We start from the raw sequence: 21,431 nt of genomic DNA on the forward strand, positions 1-21,431 counted from the left end.
GTTTAAGAGACTACTAGACAGGTATATGGAGGAACTTAAGGTGGGGGCTTATATGGGAGGCAGGGTTTGAGGGTCGGCACAACATTATGCGCTGAAGGGCCTGTACTGTGCTGTACTATTCTATGTTTCTATGTTCTGTACTCAATGGTTAAGTATATTCTAGTCAGGTGGTTTTTTCCCCACCCATAGGAAGATTTTGAACATCATCGTTGTAAAACATTAACTGTAAATAAAGAGTATTGGAGAAATGAATATGGATGAAATGTAAGAGGTCATCAGGATGTGATGACCGGGATGGTAAGGTTTTGATGGCAATAGTGATAGAGGATACACTGGATGTCATTACCAAAATTCATTTAATTCTAAAGTGGTTCCCATAGATTGGTGCATGTAACACTACTAACTAAGAAAACAGAGAAGAGAGAAAACAAGCAATGGGACATATCCTGAAATCCATTGAGGGGAAAATGCTCAAAGCAATTATTAAGAAACTGGTAAGAGCCCCTTATAGAAAAAGCATTAACAGAGACAACATTGATTTATAAAACAGAAATTGTGCTCTCTGAGGTTGCATCTGGTGGAATAGAAAAAAACAAACCAGGTAAAGTGAACTTGCAGAATGTTTTTAATAAGATTACGATACAAAACCAGACTCTATGGCATTGGTGATTATATACTGGCATGGACTGGAGTTTAGTTAACAGACGTATATCAGACAGTAAGAACAAACTGGCCATTTTCTCTTTGGTACGTTGTTGCCAGTGCTGTGTCTCAGACGTCAGCAACAGGAGTCCGAGCTTTCACAACCTTGTATCAGTGTTTTGGATGAAGGAACTGAGTGTATATTTATGTTTGCTGATGATACTAAACCATTATTTTTCTAAAAAGCCACTTACTCGAAGAATTCTGTTGAAATCTTCTTTATCCACCCTTAGAAAGTGACAATTATCTTCACGAAGTACTATGGAAGCTGCTCTTGGCGCATCATTCACCAGAGCCAATTTTCCAAAATCATCTCCTTCCTGTAATGTGCAGACTACTCCCTGCAATATCACAGCAGATTACAGTCATTTGCTCTGAAGCTTTGCAACAATTATCTAATAATTATATAACTTGGATATACACTACAAAAGCATATTTTTTTATATCCACACACAGATTCTTTGCACACCCAACTAAATATGATGGTAGAAATTATTTACATTTTAAATAGAGTAGAGAAATACAGTAGTGATACAACCACTACATGTTCTTCTATACATGATGGCATTGTCAAGTCTGAGCACATATTTTCAGCTGTAATTTAATGATACTTGACTAATTTTTAGTTCAGTGCTCCTGGAATCATAATTGCATGCATCTTTCAAATCTTGCAGGAAAGATGGTGAGTTACATGTCATACCTTGCCATAGATAACAACATTCACTGAGCCCCTGAGGATAATGTACCATGAAGTGCCCTCTTCTCCTTGATTGAACACTGTAAGAATGAAAGCAAGAATCATCTCATTTCAAATGCACAAGATTCATTAAATGTTTAAACTACAGTGGCAATTTGTTTTTAAACTGTATTAGAGGTGCAGAAAATTGAACAGTTATTCTCTTTTAAGTGCATGGAAACTTGTATGACTTTTGTGAGAGTGAGAATGCAAAGCCACTGATAGGCAAAATGTAGATATAAGGCTAACTTTAAAACCAGACTCAACCTTTGTTGATGCTTGTATAACATAAAATATAGCTCATTATGCAGCTTTTTGACAAAGTATTGTTATTGCAGCACAAAGTTGCAGGAAAAAGATGCCTGTATTTCCATTGCTAATGAAATAACATGTCAATGTTTAATCATTTTAGCATTAAACACTTGTATGTTCATCAATCCATGTTTATCTATTTATTTATTGAGATACAGCACGGAATAGGCCCTTCTGCCCCTTTGAGCCCCATGGCCCAGCAACCCCCTAGTTAACCCTAACCTAATCATGGGATAATTTACATCGACCAATTAACCTATCAATTGGTATGTCTTTGGACTGTGGGAGGAAACCGGAGGACCCAGAGGAAACCCACACAGTCATAGGGAGGATGTACAAACTCCTACAGTCAACGTTGGTAATTAAACCCAGGTCACTGGTACTGTAAAGTGCTGTGTTAACCCCTATGCTACCGTGCAACATATTTGCTTGCAAAATTGTACTGTTGGTGCAGACAACAAATTTCAATGACATATTTCACAATCAAGGATGTTGCCTGGATTGGGGAGCATGCCTTTTGAGAACAGGTTGAGTGAACTTGGCCTTTTCTCCTTGGAGCGACGGAGGATGAGAGGTGACCTGATAGAGGTGTATAAGATGATGAGAGGCATTGATCGTGTGGATAGTCAGAGGCTTTTAAGGTGCTTGGAAGTAAGTACAGAGGAGAGGTCAGGGGTAAGTTTTTTATGTAGACAGTGGTGAGTGTGTGGAATGGGCTGCCAGCAACGGTGGTGGAGGCGGATACGATAGGGTCTTTTAAGAGACTCCTGGACAGGTACATGGAGCTTAGAAAAATAGAGGGCTATGGGTAACCCTAGGTAATTTCTAAGGTAGGGACATGTTTGGCACAGCATTGTGGGCCGAAGGGCTTGTATTGTGCTATAGGTTTTCTATGTTTCTATTCCGGTGATATAAAACCTGATACTGATTCTAAGAAATGTGACAAAATGATCAACTCAGAAAGCACAGCAACTCAGCAGTAGACCTGCCGCCTCACAGTTCCAGTGATCAGGTCTCGATCCTGACCACTAGCTTACACATTCTCCAAGTCACTGCCCGGATTCCCCTGCCCCCACCCCCACCGCACTCCTGCCAGGGGCTCTGCTTTCATGTGAGATGCTGGTTAATTGGATACCATAAATTGTCCCCAGAACGTTGGGTGGGAATGGGGGTGGAGAAGTTGCTAGGAATGCAGGGAGAAGAGATCAACAGGAAATTAGTGGGGAATGTGATTGCTGTATGAACTGACAGAGACTCAATAGGCTGAAATGGTCTCCTTCTACATCATATGGAATCACAACATGTTGATTGCTTCTTTTGCCACAGATGCTGCCTGACTGGCTACTCATCTTTATGATTTTATAATTTTATTTCTCATCAGAGGAACACACATTTACATCATGGGGCAAACTACGCTGATTGCATCCAGTAGTTCTGTAGGAAACCACTGCATCCAGTCGCTCCCACACAACTCCAGATGCCGTGCATCTGTCACTCTGCTCCATCATTAGACTCTGACTGAATATCTTGCTGATTTTCCCAGAATCCTCTTCCATCCTTCCCCATTTAGAGCTGGTGTAGGACATGAAGACTCATTTCATTTGAACGGGGATTTTTGGCCGAGAGATGAGGAGAGCAAAGGCAAACGCTTTCGATTATTTCTAAGTTTTCAACAATTTATTTAAAACATAAAAATATTACCTCAATTTTAATAGATTTTACATGATTCCAATAATAGTGTTGGCTTTGACAGGTAAATAATGCTTGCTTCCTGTCAAAGCCTGTCAATCTCATGATGGATCTCACCACCTAGTCCAGTGGTTCCCAAAATGGGCAATACCGCTCCTCGTCAGGCCAGTGGGAGTTTCTAAGTATCAATAAAGATAAAGGGGGTAGTGGGGGAGGGCCAAGGCTCGGTAGCAAGGGCGGCAGGCCACAGCCTCAGGCTCAGTTCGGCACCGAACCGAGTAAACGTCACAGAGCACTCAAATATGGATCCCGGAGCAGACCACAGCCTCAGGCTCAGATCAACACAGAGCTGAGTAACCGTTGTGGAGCAGCGAGCAGAATAAGTCTGAGCCTCGCCTCTTGTCCCAACAGCCTGCCTTTTCAATCCATCTGGCCCAGAATCTAAATTGTTCAACCACTGGGTCGTTCCTCGCTCTGGGACCCAGCCCCTGTCACATAAATACACCCTGGGCCTGGACACTACCGCCGTGTTCCGGCCTGTACTTGGCCCTTCCAAATCGGCCTGGCGCTCAGATCGATCAAACCCTGCTCTCGGTTTAGGTGGACAGGCCTCGAATCTGCCTCTCCTCTGCTCGCCTGACTTTGCCTCGAATATGTCTCAAGCTTGTCTCGACCTGGCACTTGTGTGCTCTGTGACGAGAATACACGTAGATGTTAGCTGTCCTGTGAGATCAGCAGTTGGTCTGCCACCTGTCCTCAGGGGAAGGAGAGATAAGGAACAATGAAGCAGCATCTGGAGATGTGTAATGAAGGGACGGGAGAGAGCTGTCTAGAGCGGCTCCCCCTTTGAACCCTGAACTGTTTGAAGTGATGGACAGGCGATACCCCAGCAGGGGGATTAAAAGGGACAGGTTCGCTAAGGCAGCACACACACGACACCCGAGGTAACGAGACCCTGGAAGCGGTGCGCCTCTCACGAGTCGGTGGGAAGTACCGGGCCATAAACGCACAGGGTGGAGAGGTACGATCAGCGGGAACCCGGTGTGTGTCCACCCTCGCTTGGGTGCCGGGTTCACTGCAGAGGATCGACCGCATCTGGAGGAGGGGTCACAGTCGGTGACCTCAGGTGACATCACAAAGGACCCGCCCAGAAGCTGCTTGTGAGCAATATTGCAGGTCTGTGTGTGGAAGCCGTTCTGAATCAGTCGTTCCTGTTCTCTCTCTCTCTCTCTCTCTCTCTCTCTCTCTCCCTCCCCCCCACCATGTTGTCCATCGCCATGGCAACGATTACTGTGAACTGAACTAAATTGGACTGAACTTTGTGTCACTTGGAAATTGGTCATTTGCCCCTAGACAACGATAGAGCTTGATTGATGCTGTTATCTTAATTCTGTGCACATGTGTGTTTATCATTGCTGAACTGTTGCATTTATTATCCTTTCGATTACTGTGTTGCTTGTTTCTTTAATAAAACTTTCTTAGTTCTAGTAATCCAGACTCCAACTGAGTGATCCATTTCTGCTGGTTTGGCAACCCAGTTACGGGGTACGTAACAGCTCTAACCCGCGACTCAACCTTGCCTGGGATAAGTCAACTTTGCCAGGGAATGAATCTTTGCTTCTTGGTTATGTTTGCCTCATAAAAGATGAAAGCATAGTTATTTGCAAGGGGACTAGAAACAGATACAAAGGGGGCCACAATGTTTCGGGCTGTGAGCAACTTTTGAAAGAGAAAGGCACTCCACTCACTAACAACCTTGCTTGTGCAACAAGTGGAGCACCATCAATACACACAAAATGCTGGAGGAACTTCGCAGGCCAGGCAGCATCTATGGAAAAAGGTACAGTCGACTTCTTAGGCCGAAACCTTTTGGCAGGACTGGGTTTGGATACTGCCTGGCCTGCTGAGTTCCTCCAGCATTTTGTGTGCGTTGCTCAGATTTCCAGCATCTGCAGATTTTCTCTTGTTTGGGGCACCATCAATGACAGGAACACACACAAAATGCTGGAGGTCAGGCAGCATCTGTGGAAATGAATGGATAGACAACGTTTTGGGCCGAGACCCTTCTTCAGGACTGGAAAGCAAGGGGGAAGATGCCAGAATAAAAAGGTGGGGGGGGGGGGGTAAGGAAGCTTGCTGGAAGATGATAGCCAGGTGGGTTGGAAAGGTAAAGGGCTGGAGAAGAAAGAATCTGATAGGAGAGGAGAGAGGACTATGGGAGAAAGGGAAGGAGGAGGGGACCCAGGGGGGAAGTAACTGGCAGGTGAAAAGAAGCAGGTGGTCAGAGTGGGGAATAGAGGAAGTGAGCAGCATGTGTGTATTGATGGTATTGGGGATCGATTTGTTTACTGGAAGGAGAAATCTATATTCATGCTATCAGATTGGAAGCTACCCAGATGGAAGACAAGGTGTTGCTACACCACCCTGAGGGTGGTCTTATCTCGGCACAAGAGGAGGCCATGGACCCACACGAGGGAAAGTAAAGATTCATTTAGTGATAGGTCCCTTTGGAGATGGTCACAGTTGCGGAGGATGATGTGTTGGATGCAGAGGCTGATGGGGTAGTAGGTAAGGACAAGTGGAACTCTATCACTGCTAAGGTGAAGGGAAAAGGGGGCGAGTGAGGATGTATAGGAAATGGAGGAGATGCAGAATAAGGGCAGCATCAATAGTGGAGGAAGGGAAATCCTGTTGCTAAATGGAGGATGGCATCTCTGATATCCTGGAACAGATTCAGTGGAAGCAAAGAAACTGAGAAAAAGGGATAGCATTTTTACAGCAGGCAGGGACAAAAGAGGTATGGTTAGAATAACTGTGGGAATCAGTAGGTTTAGAAAAGACGTTGGTTGTCAGCTTGTCTCCAGAGGTGGAGACAGAGTGATCGAGAAAGTGGAGGGAGGTGTCAGAGACGGACCAAGTGAAGTGGAGGGAAGAGGCAAAATTGACAAACTCAGCATGGATACATGAAGCAGTGCCAATGCAGCGGAGGAAGAGTTGTGGAGTATAACCGTGGAAGGCTTGGAACACAGACTGTTCTACATTCTACATTTTGTCATTGTTCTACAATGACAGGACAGCACTATGGGTTAATACATTCTTGAAAAAAGCTGTACCTAACAAATTTACCATTCTCTGTGTAATTTACAGACAACATCTTGTTGTGATCGGCTGCATAAAGCATTAAATACTGTTATCACAGTAATTAAAATCAAGTCCCATGCTTTCAATTCTCAACTATTTTGAGAGATTGTGTTGAGAATGATGGACAGTTTGAATACTTGTTGTTGCACACAGAAGTCAAATGGCTCTCAAAAGAAAACTGCTTGTGATGCTTTTATGCGCTTTTCGAAACTGTGATAAAATTCTTTGAAGTCTTGAATACTTCATTCAGTAATCAGCTCAAGACTATCAGGCATGATCCTGCTTACTTGTGAGAATTATTCACAAACTTTAATGAAATTAATCTTCTATTGCCAGGAAATGATGTGAATCTTATTAAAGTCTAATCAGTCATTGCCATATTTCTGTCCAAGTTAACCCTATTTAATTGCAACATTAGCCATCGCGACCTTTTCCAAATTACGCGTCTCTCTGAGTTGGAAGAGAAAGAAAGCATACCAGATGGTGAGCTTCAAATAAACAGTGCCTACCTGAGTGAACTACCAGACATGTCAGAGAGATTTCAGGGTCTTGTCTCGATCCAAATTCCAGATTGGGTAATAAATCCATTCCTGAACACTTGTAATGAGGAATTAACAGGAAGGACAGAGGAAGAAATGATCTCGCTACAAAATGACTTTGAGCTGAAGCCGAGGTTCAAAAATCATACCAAGACTTTGTTTGGTTGCAAAAAGAAGTCGCTGAACGTTATTCTGCACTGCGGAAAAAGGTCGAGATTTACTGCCTTTCCAACACATATTTAGTAGAGTGTGGTTCAGTGCAGTCACCCGACTTCTTTCAGAGCAACAAAACAGACTGCAAATTACTGAACGTGGGGGTCTGGGACTCCTGAATGATGTTCAGCCTGATGTTGAGAAGCTGATATCACTGCACCAAGCCCATCCATCTCATTGAAAGATGAAAAAGCAATGAAGTGGTGAATAGTTGGACAACTAATGTACGCCCTAAAATTGTTTATAATTGTTTTCTCTGTAACTGAATAAAGAAATAATTTCATTTGTAGATTTAAATAAATTTCAATATTTCTGCAATTATTTGTCACTGCTTTGAATTTGTGATTTTTATTTTCTTTGACTGTGCATCATAAATCAAAATTCTTTGTAATTTTTATGTAATGGCCAGAAAAGGAGAGGGAGCCCTGGGGATGTGGTCTGGAGGCCAAGGAGACAGTAACCCAAGTAAGATCGGGAACCACTGACCAAGTCCCCTCTTCCCCGGCAGAGATACTGAGCCTCCTCACCACAGAGAACTTGCTGTGTTTCATTTGATACTTCTCGGGGTCAGCTCAATTGCCCCTTTGCACCCAAGCCAGGTAAGTGCTGGCAAAGATGGTCAACTCAGCCAAATGTCATATAGATGGATATTTCAAAGAAGTTGTTCAGCCTAAATTTTCATGATTTTTGGCTCCTTCCCTTTTAAGTCAGTCAAGACAGACTGTGGAGGAAAATACTCTCAGTTAAAGATTTTGATAGATAAAGAGCTAATATTAGCTTTTTGAATATGGAAGCCAGTTTGCAGCTTAGTTTGTTATAGATATGGCCTTGGATTTCAGCAGAGATGATTCTGAGAATAAATACTTGCAGTTGCTTATCTTGTGAGAATTAAATCCAAGGATATGAGACAAACTGTTTGTTAATATAAAGTTGTACACAGGACTGAATTTTTAATTTTTGGCTGTTGCTATGGGTATAGTTTATTACAAGAGAACTGCATGTAAACCTAGCTTATCTTTTCCAATTCACAAGGTTAATCAAACAACCTTTGCTTTTGCAAATGCTTTGTACAGACATAAAAGGAGCTGTGCTCTCTGTATTATTTGGAGTCTGAACCCGACTTTTAGCGGTTCCACTCCCCAGGATACTGTGAATAAAACTCTCTTAACGTCGAAGTCCGTGTCTAATTTACTTGCGATCAACTTTAATCAAATTTTCTTAGCAAATTAATTTCCCTAACACAAACAAAATAAGACCATAAGACAAAGGAGTAGAGTTGGGCCATTTGGCCCATCGAGTCTGCACCACCATTTAATCATGGCTGATCCTTTTTTTTCTTTTCTCCTCAGCCCCAGTCCCCGCCCTTCTCCTCATAACCTTTGATGCCGTGTCCAATCTAGGACCTGCCAAGCTCTGCCTTGAATACACCCAACAACCAGGCCTCCGCAACTACCTATGGTAACAAAGTCCACAAATTCATCACCCTCTGGCTAAAGAAATTTGTCCGCATCTCTGTTTTAAATGGATGCCGCTCTATCCTGAGGCTGTACCCTCTTGTCCTAGACTCCCCCCCACCATGGGAAACATCCTTTCCAAATCTACTCTGTCTAGGCCTTTCAGCATTCAAAAGGTTTCAATACAATTTCCCTCCCCCCACCACCATCCTTCTAAATTAAAGCAACTACAAACCCACAGCTATCAATTGTTTCTCGTATGATAACCCTTTCATTCCCAGAATCGAGCTTCTGAACCTTCTCTAGACCCTCTCCAATGCCAACACATCTTTTCTCAGATGAGGAGCCCAAAGCTGTTCACAATACTCAAGACAAGGCCTCATCAGTTCCTTTAAAAAGCCTCAACATCACATCCATGCTCTTGTATTCTAGTCCTCTTGAAATGAATGCTAACATTGCATTTGCCTGCCTCACCACCGACTCAACCTGCGAGTTAACCTTTAGGGTGTTCTGCACAAGGACTCCCAAGTCCCTTTGCATCTCAGATTTTTGGATTTTCTCCCAGTTTAGAAAATAGTTTGTACATTTATTTCTACTATCAAAGTGCATGACCATGTATTTTCCAGCATTGTATTTCATTTGCCAGTTCCTTACCCATTTTCCTAATCTGTCTAAGTCCTTCTGCAGCCTGCCTGTTTCCTCAACACTACCTGGCCCTCCAACAATCTTCATATCATCTGCAAACTTGGCAGCAAAGTCAGCTATTCCATCATCTAAATACAGCGTAAAAAGCAGTCCCAACACCGACTCCTGTAGAACACCACTAGTCACAGGCAGCCAACTGGAAAAGAATCCTTTTATTCCCACTCATTGCCTCCTGCCAATCAGCCAATGCTCTAACCATGCCAGTAACTTTCCTGTAATATGATGGGCTCTTAACTTGGTAAGCAACCTCAAGTGTGGCACCTTGTTAAGGGCCCTCTGAAAGTTCAAATATACAACATCCACTGCATCCTCTTTATATATCATACATGTAATCTCCTCAAGGAACAACAGGTTCATCAGGCAAGATTTTCCCTGAAGGAAACTATGCTGACTTTGTCCTATCTTGTTCTGTGTCACCAAGTACTCCATAACCTCGTCCTTAATCTATTGACTCCAACATCTTCCCAACCACTGAGGTCAGGCTAATTTCCTCTCTGCTGCCTTTCTCCTTTCTTAAGGAGTGGATTGACATTTACAATTTTCCAGTCCTCTGGCACCATGCCAGAGTTCAATGATTTTTGAAAGATCATTACTAATGCCTCAACTATTTCTACCGCTACCTCTTTCAGAACCCAAGGGTGCAGTTCATCTGGTCTGGGTGACTTATGTACTTGTAGGTCTTTCAGCTTTTTGAGCACTTTCTGCCTTGTAATATCAACTACACTCTTCCCTCACACCCTTCAACATCTGGAACACTGCTAGAGTCTTCCACAGTGAAGACTGATGGAAAATACCCCTCTAGTTCATCTGCCAACTCCCTGTCCTCCGTTATTCTTTCTCCAGCCTCATTTTCTAGTGTTCCTATATCCACTCTTATCTCTCTTATTTTTACATTCTTGAGGAAGCTTTTACTATCCACTCTGATATTGTTTGCTAGCTTGCTTTCATGTTTCATCTTTTCCCTCATAATGATTCTTTCAGTTGCTCTGCTGGTTTTTAAAGGCTTCCAAATCCTCTGTCTTACCACTAATTTTTGCTTTGTTGCATGCTCTCTCTTTTGCTTTTACATTAGCTTTGACTTCCCTTGTCAGCCATGGTTGTACAGTTTTGCCATTTGAGTATTTCTTTGTCTTGGAATACATCTATCCTGCACCTTCCTAATTTTTCCCAGAAAAACACAGCATTGCTGCTCTGCTAACATCCCTGCCAGCACCTTCTTCCAATTTACTTTGGCCAACTCCCCTCTCATAGCACTACAATTTCCTTTACTCCACTGAAATACTGCTATGCCTGACTTTTCTTTCTCCTTACCAAATTTCAAGTTGAACTCAAATCATATAGTGATCAATGCCTCCTAAGGGTTCTTTTATCTTAAACTCCCTAATCACCTCCAGTTCATTGCATAACACCCAGTCAAATATAGCTGATTCCCTAAGTAGGCTCCGTGACAAAGTTCTCTAAAAAAAAAACCCATCTCGTAGGCATTTAACAAACTCACTCTCCTGAGATCCATTTCCAACCTGATTTTCTCAATTGACCTGTATGTTAAAATCTCCCATGACTACCATAACATTGCCCTTTTGATACGTCTTTTCTATTTCCTGTTGTAATCTGTGATCTACATCCCAGCTACTGTTGGGAGGCCTGTATATAACTGCCATCGGGGTCCTTTTACCCTTGCGGTTTCTTAACTCAACCCACGAGGATTCAACATCTTCTGATCCCATGTCCCATCTTTCTACTGATTTGATGCCATTCTTTACCAGCAGAGCCACACCACCCCCTCTGCCTACTTTCCTATCCCTCCAATACAATGTGTAACCCTGGACATTCAGCTCCCGACTACAATAATCCTTCAGCCATGATTCAGTGATGGGCACAACATCATACCCGGCAATCTGTAATAACTTTTTTCAACTTTCCATGCATAAACAATTCTAATATTTCCAAATAAAATTTCCTCGAATCTGTTAGGTTGGTTCAATACTTACAAACTGTCCCTGCTTTTGCATGAGATTCAAATACCAAAACACCTGCAAGTTCTCGTTTCACCTTGAAAACAATGAAAAATATGTTTTAAAAGAAAGCTTTATTGGCTGGATTTATTATAATGACAATCGTTTTCAATAATATCTTTAGTCACAGTTAACAATATTCCTAGACTTGGTAGGTAGGTTTAAAATACAGCTTTAAAATGAAAATAAATCTGGTTTTAATAGAATATTTTAATATTTGAGAAACTGATACAATTAAGCATCTTGTGATTTTGTTCGCAGTGAGAAAGCTATAATATTGCTATGGAATGGGCGTTCTGTTGGGCACTTAGATAGTCTTGGATGTGGCAGAATTTAAGGGCCAGTGTGCAAGTGTGTTGTAGAGGATAAAAACAAGAGAAATGCTGTCAATGAAAAATTCAAGAACACAGAGGCTGGATCTTTGAACATAGACCATAGGACATAGACCATAGGACATAGACCATAGGACATAGTACAGCACAGAACAGGCTCTTCAGCCACACCACATCCAGTTGGCCTTTTCATCTACTCCAAGATCAAGCTAATCCTTCCCTCCATAACCCTCCATTTTTCTTTCATCTTTGCGCCTATCAAAGAGTCCTTCAAATGTCTCTAGTGTATCTGTCTCTACCAGCACCACTGCTTTGTCACATCCTCAAAAATCTCTATCAGGCTTGTGAGGCACCACCTGTCCCTCACAAATCAACACTGACAATGTTTCTCCAAACGTTCATAAATCCTGTCTCTAAGAACCCTCTACAATAGTTAGCCCACCACTGAAGCAAGATTCACTAGTCTACAATTCCCAGGATTATCCCCATTGCCTTTCTTGGACGTTGGTGGGCAATGGCGTACAATAATGTCGTACATGAAAACTTCAACCCGATCCACAGGGTGAAATTACATAACTTCCTGGAGCAAAAGTAACTAAACTGCATTCCCAACTAAAACAAAATTACATACACCTAGAAACCTGGAAGTCATCATGCCTGAAACGTACTTGCTATGAAATGGAATGGAACAAACATCTAGCAACAATCCTCATGTTGATCTTTTCCAGAAAATATAGCTGGTATATACAGTACCATTGGTTCCAGATACAGGTTCTGGAAATGGAAGTTGGGAACTAGGAAATGGACATTAGCCTGAGTGAGAAAGGTTCCAGTTCCACTCACTTCACACTGACTGAAATGGAAATATTTAGAATCATTGCTGGACCTTGAATAAGTAAAAACAGCCCACCAAATGTTCGATAGGTCAGGCCAGGAATGCAGCCCCCTTCTCCATAACAGACTGAGGAAAGGGAGCAAAGACAGACAAACATGAATATTTACACAGGAAAGACAATATATTACCATCGTGCTTGGAAGTATCAAACAAATGGGAAACTGGCCATGGTGGACAGCGATAATTATTTGCTGAGAGTATATTAATGAAGTAATTTATTAAATGCTCCTAATATCGTGCACCGCAAATAGCCTCTGACAACCAAGTCCAGCTCCTGACCTTCACGAGAGGGTCAGCTACTAAGCCCACCTTCTACTGACAGAAGAAGGGGCAAAGAGGAGTTGCTGGTGCCTTAAAACCAGTCACTTAAGGCAGATGGGTCTCTTCAACCCTGGTTGGCAAGTCAGGGAACTCTGATCTCAAACCTCCGCTGCCTTGCGGCTATACCCACTCATGGGCAAGGCTTTGGGAGTAAACCCTAGGGGAAAGATCCAGAGCTGGAGTTCCTAAGACAGAGCTACATTCAGTTCAATGCTGATTGGCAACTCCTATGATGCTACTGGTGCCTGACTGTATCGGTCTCTGCCGTTCCTTTGGATTCATCAGATGTGTGGAGACAGAGAGCTTGCTACATGAGCATCAGCTTGGTCTCCATTTCGTGCTACCTTAGCTTGCATATCTAGACAGCTAGGATGCAACACCCATGTTCAACTCTGACCGACAGAGGCCTCAGCCTCAGGAACCTTGCTCAACATGTACATGATTTGAGATGGATGTGTTCAGCACAAGTCAAATTGACCCTAAACAAAGTTAAACTGTAAGTAGTTACTTGCAAGTTCTAAAACTCATGCCCAATTAAGTACTAGTTGCACAGCATTAAAACCTTTCATTAATGAAATTAGAGAAAAGAGGCTTACTGCGGTAGAAAATTGTAATAAGGCTTTGATATGCAACAACTCTTCATATATGATTTCTAGATCATCAACGGTCCTCTGGTTTGGCCTGTGAATTACACATAAACAATAAAAATAACTGAGTAAGTGTCTCCAAAATCACATTAGTCAGTAAGGAGTCTTAGTACGCATGCTAGTAGAAGATTTCCTACTGTTCTTGCCCCCTCAAAATTAGAGAGCCATCTGAGGAAAGAACTGGCTTTTTTTTTATTAACTTCAATGATCTTACTAAACTTGCTTTGGCTGACCTTGAACACATATGCTATACATTAAAACATAAAAGTAGATCAATATTACTGTGTTACATGATTTATTAAGATAGCACTAGTTTATATTTCTGACTGCAAAGACTCACTGGAATAAAGATGGAAGGCTAAAGAAGAAACTTAGATGGCAAGTTGGATGTACAATGCCTTGTAAAAGTATTCAGCCCCCACCCCTTCGCTCATATAATTCAATATTGCAAAGTCTTTACAGGCAAGGATATGCTTTTCTCAGCCAGGTTTCATATTTTTCCCACTGTTTCCTGATGGATTTCCCTGAGCTCTGAGGTATGTTCAGTGTCTTTGAGGTGGTCGTTTCTCCTTCCCCAGATTTGTGCTTCTTTATTGTGATTTCCATGACTTGCCTGGATGCTCTTTTGTCTTCATTTTGCTCTGGTCTGTTGAAAATCTACCATACTGTTGGACCCTTACAGAGAGAGAGGTTATTTATTGAGGTGATTCTCCAATTTTTCTATCAAAAATTGGGTGAGTTGGTAAGTTATTATACAGTACTGTACCTGGGGAAAGTTAGTGTAATAATTACAGAGTGGATGGATACCTCTATGGATTTTAATTTTTAGTACATGTTTTTCTTTTGATTTGACATTATACACAATGTTTTGTAGATTAGCTCAAAAAATCTTACTTCAATATATTTTAAATTTAGAAAATGCGACAGTAAAATGTGAAAATAGTTGTGGGGGCTGAATACTTTTTCAAGGCGCTGTATAATTTGACAATCAGTGAACCAAGAAACTACCATCTTGGTCTCTCCAATGATGAAGGTCCAATGTGGATAAAGTTGTCATGTAGGGTTAATTTAATATCTATAAATGATATAACAGCATTGATTTGAAATATTACACAATGAACTGACCAGGACAGCATAAGTTAACAAAAATTAATGAAAGATAATCTTTTAACTTACACGATGCAAGTTAGCATGTCATCTTACTCACGGTTTTCTTAAAATCATTCTCATGTGGGCATCCGGTCCAATCTGTGAAAGCAGAAGCATTGTTTCCTGCAGCTCCTCCTCACATTCTTTCTTCTCTTCATCCGTGGGTGCACGGGCATCCTCCTTTTCATCGTCCAGGAAACGATAGAACAGGTACTTGTCCTGGAAATTGTGCTCCTGATCCGCTAAGACAGCATTGATTTACACATTTAAATGACACCAGTGCTTTATAGTGGTAGGTTACAGTGTTATTGTGCTAATAACCAAACATTTCACAAAGTGCAGTTTTCTTGTAGTATAATATGCAGCTTCAATATGACACCTTCAAAAATTCATTCCACTGTCTTCGTTATTTAGGTTAAAATTTGCTTTAAATTTGTTTTTCTGCAATTACTGTATATGGTCAAGAAAGTGCCCAGTAATTTTGCTAAATCAATCTTAACCTTCCCCCCCCCAACATGTTCAATGCCTTTCACTTAATATATCCCCAGTTTTCATTCATGTGTAAGAGCTTGTACATTTCTGCATCACAAGGAACTACAAGTCACAGTTACAAAGATTATTTTGGAGTACATCTAATCTCACCCACTGTGTTAGCTTCAACAATCAAACTACTTAGTGGAAAAGCTTCAGATTTGTGCTCTATCAGAAGCATATGTCTTGCACAGCATATATCGATGCACAGAAAGGTTGGTCCCCTGATTCAAGATGCCTCCACCAACTGAGGTCCTGGTGTTCTTCTAAAACAAATAAACAGGGAGATACTGGGCCACCGTTCATCCTTGAATTCTGAATATAGGAAGACCCTGTGAACTTTTCTCCAATCTACACATCCTCTGATGTCAAGTATGACCCAAAATCTATTCTCAAATAAATAGTATATCCATGGCACTCTGAAGCAACAAGCTCACATTTGCCAATGAAATACAAGAGCAGAATTAGGATTATTTTTATGCAGAGCTAGGATGGGTGTCAGGGGAAATCTGAAACTTTGGAAAGAAACCATATCAGTCTGTTTAGTTCTTAATTCTGTATCCAATAAGCTTGCCAAGTGATACTGCACATTTTGTCAAAGGTTTATCAAAGCAAACACTTGTCAACATTTCCAGATTTTGTGCCATAATTTCAATTTTCCCATTTTGAATAGATTCAACTACAGTTTTATTATTTTATTATTAAGTTTTAATTATTTCTTTAAAGTTCATATTTATTTAACATACCTATTTTTAATTCCATTTTTAATTTTACCTTTGATATTACACTTCATAAAAGCCACTATCAGTAAAAGAAGTGGCTAGTAATTGATTTGGTGTAATTCTTTGAAGACACAGTGATTGTTAAAACACAATTTTTACCATGGTTTAGGACTCCTTCCTCAAGAAGAACTTGCCACATGCCCACAGCCTGTGCACGAGAATGGACACATGCTGTCTGCTGAATCATCCAGTCCACTAACTCTGTGCCAACACAGCATTGTCTAGGTGCAAAGAGCATTTTAAAAGAAGTTATTTTCAGCAGTACATTGGAATTAAAATGTTTTATTTTTCCAGAATTAAGATTCAGTCAAAATAGGTCTAAGATATTACATTACAGGGGTTCCCAGCCTGGGGTCCACAGACACCTTGCTTAATAGTATTGGTCCAGGGCATAAAAAAGCCTGGGAACCCTACATTGGAAAAAGTTGTAAGCAATGTGGCTTTATTCTTGCAGTACCCCATTTTAATTCAGTAAAAGTTTGTTAGCTTTTCTTTTCAAGTTTCAAGCACTATAAATTGGCCTGGTTAAAGAACGAGGTAAATGGCATCAACATCAACCCAATGCATGAGCTGATGCTCCAACGTAGAATTAACAATTGTGCAAATAAATATCAAACTACAGCAGTCGCAATCTGAGCTTACCACAAAAATCACTTCAAGTGATTATCCGGACCTGAACTTTAAAACAATGCAACACTTCAAATACACTTTGTACAAATCTCATTCTTCAGTGCTTGCTGCAGTAGAATTGGCAAAGTACACTGACAGAAACAATACTAAGGCATTTAATTATCTTTCTGCAGAACCAATCGTCACTATTAACCTTCACTTAACATTTTCTGCCAACATAGAGGTATGGTAAGTTTAAAAAGCACTGATGATGATGATATTGTGCTTGCTTCTGGCTTTCATTTGCCCCCTGATCCATTTAACTGAGATTTCAGCTCTCAAGAATGAATCTCTGTTTTTGAAATATGTGACAGAATTTTATTCAAAACAAATACTTGGTTACAGTGGAAGTTTCTAAATTTTGTTTCTTTTTCTAAGTAATGTTTTCTAATAATTTCTTGTGCAAAATAAAGGGAATGATGAGGTTCTTGGGTTCGTGGACCATTCAGAAATCTGATGATGGAGGGAAGAAGCTGTTTCTAAATCATTGAGTCTGACCAGGTTTCACTGAGCTTAATTCCACAGATGTAATTAGTTTCATGGAAATGTAGTATTAATATCAATAGATATGAAGCATGTAACTTAGGGCAGACGTTGATTTTTCAAAAACTTATGTCATGAAGAGGTGGAGCAATAGTAGAAGAATAGGGTCCATGGCTAAATTCAGAACATCAAGACAACCAGAACAGTGGAACGTGGGTAATGTTCTCTATTACAGAGTCAAAGAGTCATAAAGTCATAGAAAACTACAGCACAGAAACAGGTCCTTTGACCCACCTAGTCCATGCTGAACCATTTAAATGGCCGATTCCCATCGACCTGCACCAGGACCATAACCACATTGGAAGGAGTGACAGGAGCGAAGATGGCGCCAAAGCTCTTTGTGGACTTGGGCAACTTCTTCCAGTTCACCCGCAAAACAGTTTAACTTCTTCTCATTTAATACCTTTTCTTTCCTTTTCAAGGTGGTTGGAATCCTGACTATCTACAGCTGCAGTCTGGTCAAGCTGGTCCAGATCTTGCTGCAAGCCATGAGCATTTTCCTCGCTGTCCACTACACCCCCAGCCTTGGTGTCATCCGCAAATTTGCTGATCCAGTTAACCACGTTATCATCCACATCGTTGATATAGATGACATACAGCTACTGATCCCTGTGGCACCCCACTAGTCACAGGTCTCCAGTCAGAGAAGCAACCATTTACTACCACTCTCTGGCTTCTCCCACAAACACAATGTCTAACCCAATTCACTACCTCATCTTGAATGCCAAGTGACTAAACTTTCTTGACCAACCTCCCAAGCAGGAGGTTTTACATAATGGTAAACTGATAACCTGTCAATCTGATTATGTTGATTAAACCCTCCCCTGTCCTCTAAAACCTTTGCTAATTTTTATAGATGCACTGTAGAAAGCATTCTTCTGGGGTGCATCACAACCTGGTATGGAAGTTGTCCTGTCCAAGACCAGAAGAAGCTGCAGAAGATCGTGAACACAGCCCAGCACATCACACAAACCAATCTTCCATCCTTGAACTCACTTTACACCACACGCTGTCGGAGCAGTGCTGCCAGGATAATCAAGGACACGACCCACCCAGCCAACACACTTTTTGTCCCTCTTCCCTCCGGGAGAAGGCTCAGGAGCTTGAAGACTTGTACAGCCAGATTTGGGAACAGCTTCTTTCCAACTGTGATAAGACTGCTGAACGGATCCTGACCCGGATCTGGGCCATTCCCTCCAAATATCCGGACCTGCCTCTCGGTTTTTTTGCACTACCTTACTTTCCATTTTTCTATTTTCTATTTATGATTTATAATTTAAATTTTTAATATTTACTATCAATTTGTACTCCAGGGAGCACGAAGAACAGAATCAAATATCGCTGTGATGATTGTACGCTCTAGTATCAATTGTTTGGCGGCAATAAAGTATAAAGTAAAAGTAAAAAAAAACTAATCTCAAATGTATAATCTGAAGAGAGGTCATCAAAGAACACAGCTCTCAAAGAAAAAGATGAATTCACTTTTTCATTCTTTGAAAATCTCCCATTCTTCTATGCAGTTTTGTGTCCATCCATTAGCTTATAATCAAGAGAACAAGCAGACCCTGCCTTGTGTAGCTGGATCCTGGACTTTCTGTCAGATTGCCCTCACCTCTGCCCCTCAACACAGGAGCCCCTCAGGGCTGTGTCCTAAGTCCTCTCCTTTACCCTCTGTATACCCGTGACTATGTCACCACCCACAGCTCCAATCTGCTAACTACGTTTGCTGATGATACTACACTGATTGGCTTAATCTCAAATAATAATGAGGCAGCCTACAGAGAAGAAGTCATCACCCTGACACAGTGGTGTCAAGAAAATAACCTCTCCCTCAATGTCGCAAAAACAAAGGAGCTGGTTGTGGACTACAAGAGGAATGGAAACAGGCTAACCCCTATTGACATCAATAGATCTGGGGTTGAGAGGGTGAACAGCTTTAAGTTGCTCAGCATACACATCAATGAGTAACTCATGTGGTCTGTACATAATGGCTGTGTTGTGAAAAAGGCACAACAGCGCCTCTTTCACATCAGACGGTTGAAGAAGTTTGGTATGGGCCCCCAAATCCTAAGAACTTTCTATAGGGGCACAATTGTGAGCATCCTGACTGGCTGTATCACTGCCTGGTATGGGAACTGTACCTCCCTCAATCGCAGGGCCCTGCAGAGAGTGGTGCGGGCAGCCCAGTGCATCTGTAGATGTGAACTTCCCATGATTCAGACACTTACAAAAACAGATGTGTAAAGAGGGCCTGAAGGATCGTTGGGGACCTGAGTCACCCCAATCACAAACTGTTCCAGCTGCTACCATCCGGGAAATGGTACTGCAGCATAAAAGCCAGGATCAACAGGCTCCGGGACAGCTTCTTCCACCAGGCCATCAGACTGATGAATTCATGCTGATACAACTGTATTTCTATGTTATATTGGCTGTCCTGTTGTACATACCATTTATTATGAATTACTATAAATTGCACATTGCATATTTAGATGGAGATGTAACATAAAGATTTTTACTTGTATATGAAGGATGTAAGTAATAAAGTCAATTCAACTCAGACCAAAATTCACCAGTCTTTCAAAAAAGGACACAAACACTCCCTCACTCTCTAGGAGCCACCCAACAGAGCTCAGATGGTTCCCTGTAAATGAAGGACTGAAGGAGCATAGGATGGAAATTGAAGAGATGAGAACTGGTGATGCTCCATTACACTCACATTTTCAAAGATGGTTTAATCATTTTTTCTATTGGCAGTACTCATTTCTAACCAGCCAGAAAAACTGTAAAGAAAGCATTATTCTAAAGAATGACCAAAATAAACATCACAATCCTGCTGTACTGCACTCACTTGTACGTTTTCAGGTGGTATTTCCGATCTCTTATCATGTGAGGAGCTTGAGCCAGTATTGCATTTCGTAAAATCTTTCCAGCTCGAAGTATGTTTTGAGATGGAACCTAGTAAAAAGTAGAAAATTCAAGCCATCAACTCGCTCTTTATATATTTGAGTACGCTCTAGGTGTAAGGAGACATTTCTTTACAGTAAGGAAGCTATAATCCAACAGCAATTGCTTTGTTAGGAAAAGGAAACTTGCATTCATACAGGACATCTCACACTGATTTCAGAACACCTGAAAATGGTTTGAAGCAAATGAACCTCGATGAAGTGGTGTTGTAATGAAGGAACTGTAGCAACTCTAAATTATGCACAACAGGCTCCAACAACCTGCATTGGTGAAAATAAAAAGAAAAACTCTTTATATTAATGTTGAATATTGACTTGAAGACCAATTATCTAAAATTATTAAACTTCGTGTTGATTGCAGAAGGCTACAAATTGTTCAGTTAAACCGTACAGTCTCGATCATTAGCTCTTTTCAAATGTTGCCAGATCTGGAGGACCTGAGTTATATGGGAAGATTGAATAGGTTAGGACTTTATTTCTTGGAACGGAGAAGATTACGGAGAGATTTGATAGAGGTATACAATATTATGAGGCGCATAGATACAGTAAATGCAAGCAGGTTTTTTTCACTGAGGTTGGGTGGAACTGAGGTTCTAGTGTTGAAATTGCGGTGGCCCTGGCAGAAATATTTAAAATGTCGCTGTCTACGGGTGAAGTGCCGGATGATTGGAGAGTGGCTCATGTTGTTCTGTTGTTTAAAAAAGGATCGAAAAGTAATCCGGGAAATTATAGGCCGGTGAGTTTAACATCAGTAGTAGGTAAGTTATTGGAGGGAGTACTAAGAGACAGAATCTACAAGCATTTGGATAGATAGGGACTTATTAGGGAGAGTCAACATGGCTTTGTGCGTGGTAGGTCATGTTTGACCAATCTATTGGAGTTTTTCGAGGAGGTTACCAGGAAAGTGGATGAAGGGAAGGCAGTGGATATTGTCTACATGGACTTCAGTAAGGCCTTTGACAAGGTCCCGCATGGGAGGTTAGTTAGGAAAATTCAGTCGCTAGGTATACATGGAGAGGTGGTAAATTGGATTAGACATTGGCTTGAAGGAAGAAGCCAGACAGTGGTGGTAGAGAATTGCTTCTCTGAGTGG

The 21,431-nt window shown here is 41.3% G+C and overlaps 1 protein-coding gene across 9 annotated transcripts in view; it reads right to left on the bottom strand.

Moving 5' to 3' along the window:
* Nucleotides 1–21,431, bottom strand: part of rapgef4a (Rap guanine nucleotide exchange factor 4a) — a 293,410-nt gene that overhangs the window by 67,066 nt on the left and 204,913 nt on the right. For all 9 annotated transcript variants that reach the window (XM_063052160.1, XM_063052159.1, XM_063052167.1 and 6 more), the window contains 7 exons: nt 20,224–20,330; nt 16,263–16,384; nt 14,909–15,092; nt 13,651–13,735; nt 11,483–11,543; nt 1,403–1,479; nt 897–1,043 (listed from right to left, as the gene is read on the bottom strand). In XM_063052160.1, coding sequence (XP_062908230.1) covers nt 897–1,043; nt 1,403–1,479; nt 11,483–11,543; nt 13,651–13,735; nt 14,909–15,092; nt 16,263–16,384; nt 20,224–20,330 — 783 coding nt within the window. The remainder of the gene's footprint in view (nt 1–896; nt 1,044–1,402; nt 1,480–11,482; nt 11,544–13,650; nt 13,736–14,908; nt 15,093–16,262; nt 16,385–20,223; nt 20,331–21,431) is intronic.

Source organism: Mobula hypostoma, chromosome 6 (assembly GCF_963921235.1).
Source record: "Mobula hypostoma chromosome 6, sMobHyp1.1, whole genome shotgun sequence".
Lineage (NCBI taxonomy): Eukaryota > Metazoa > Chordata > Chondrichthyes > Myliobatiformes > Myliobatidae > Mobula > Mobula hypostoma.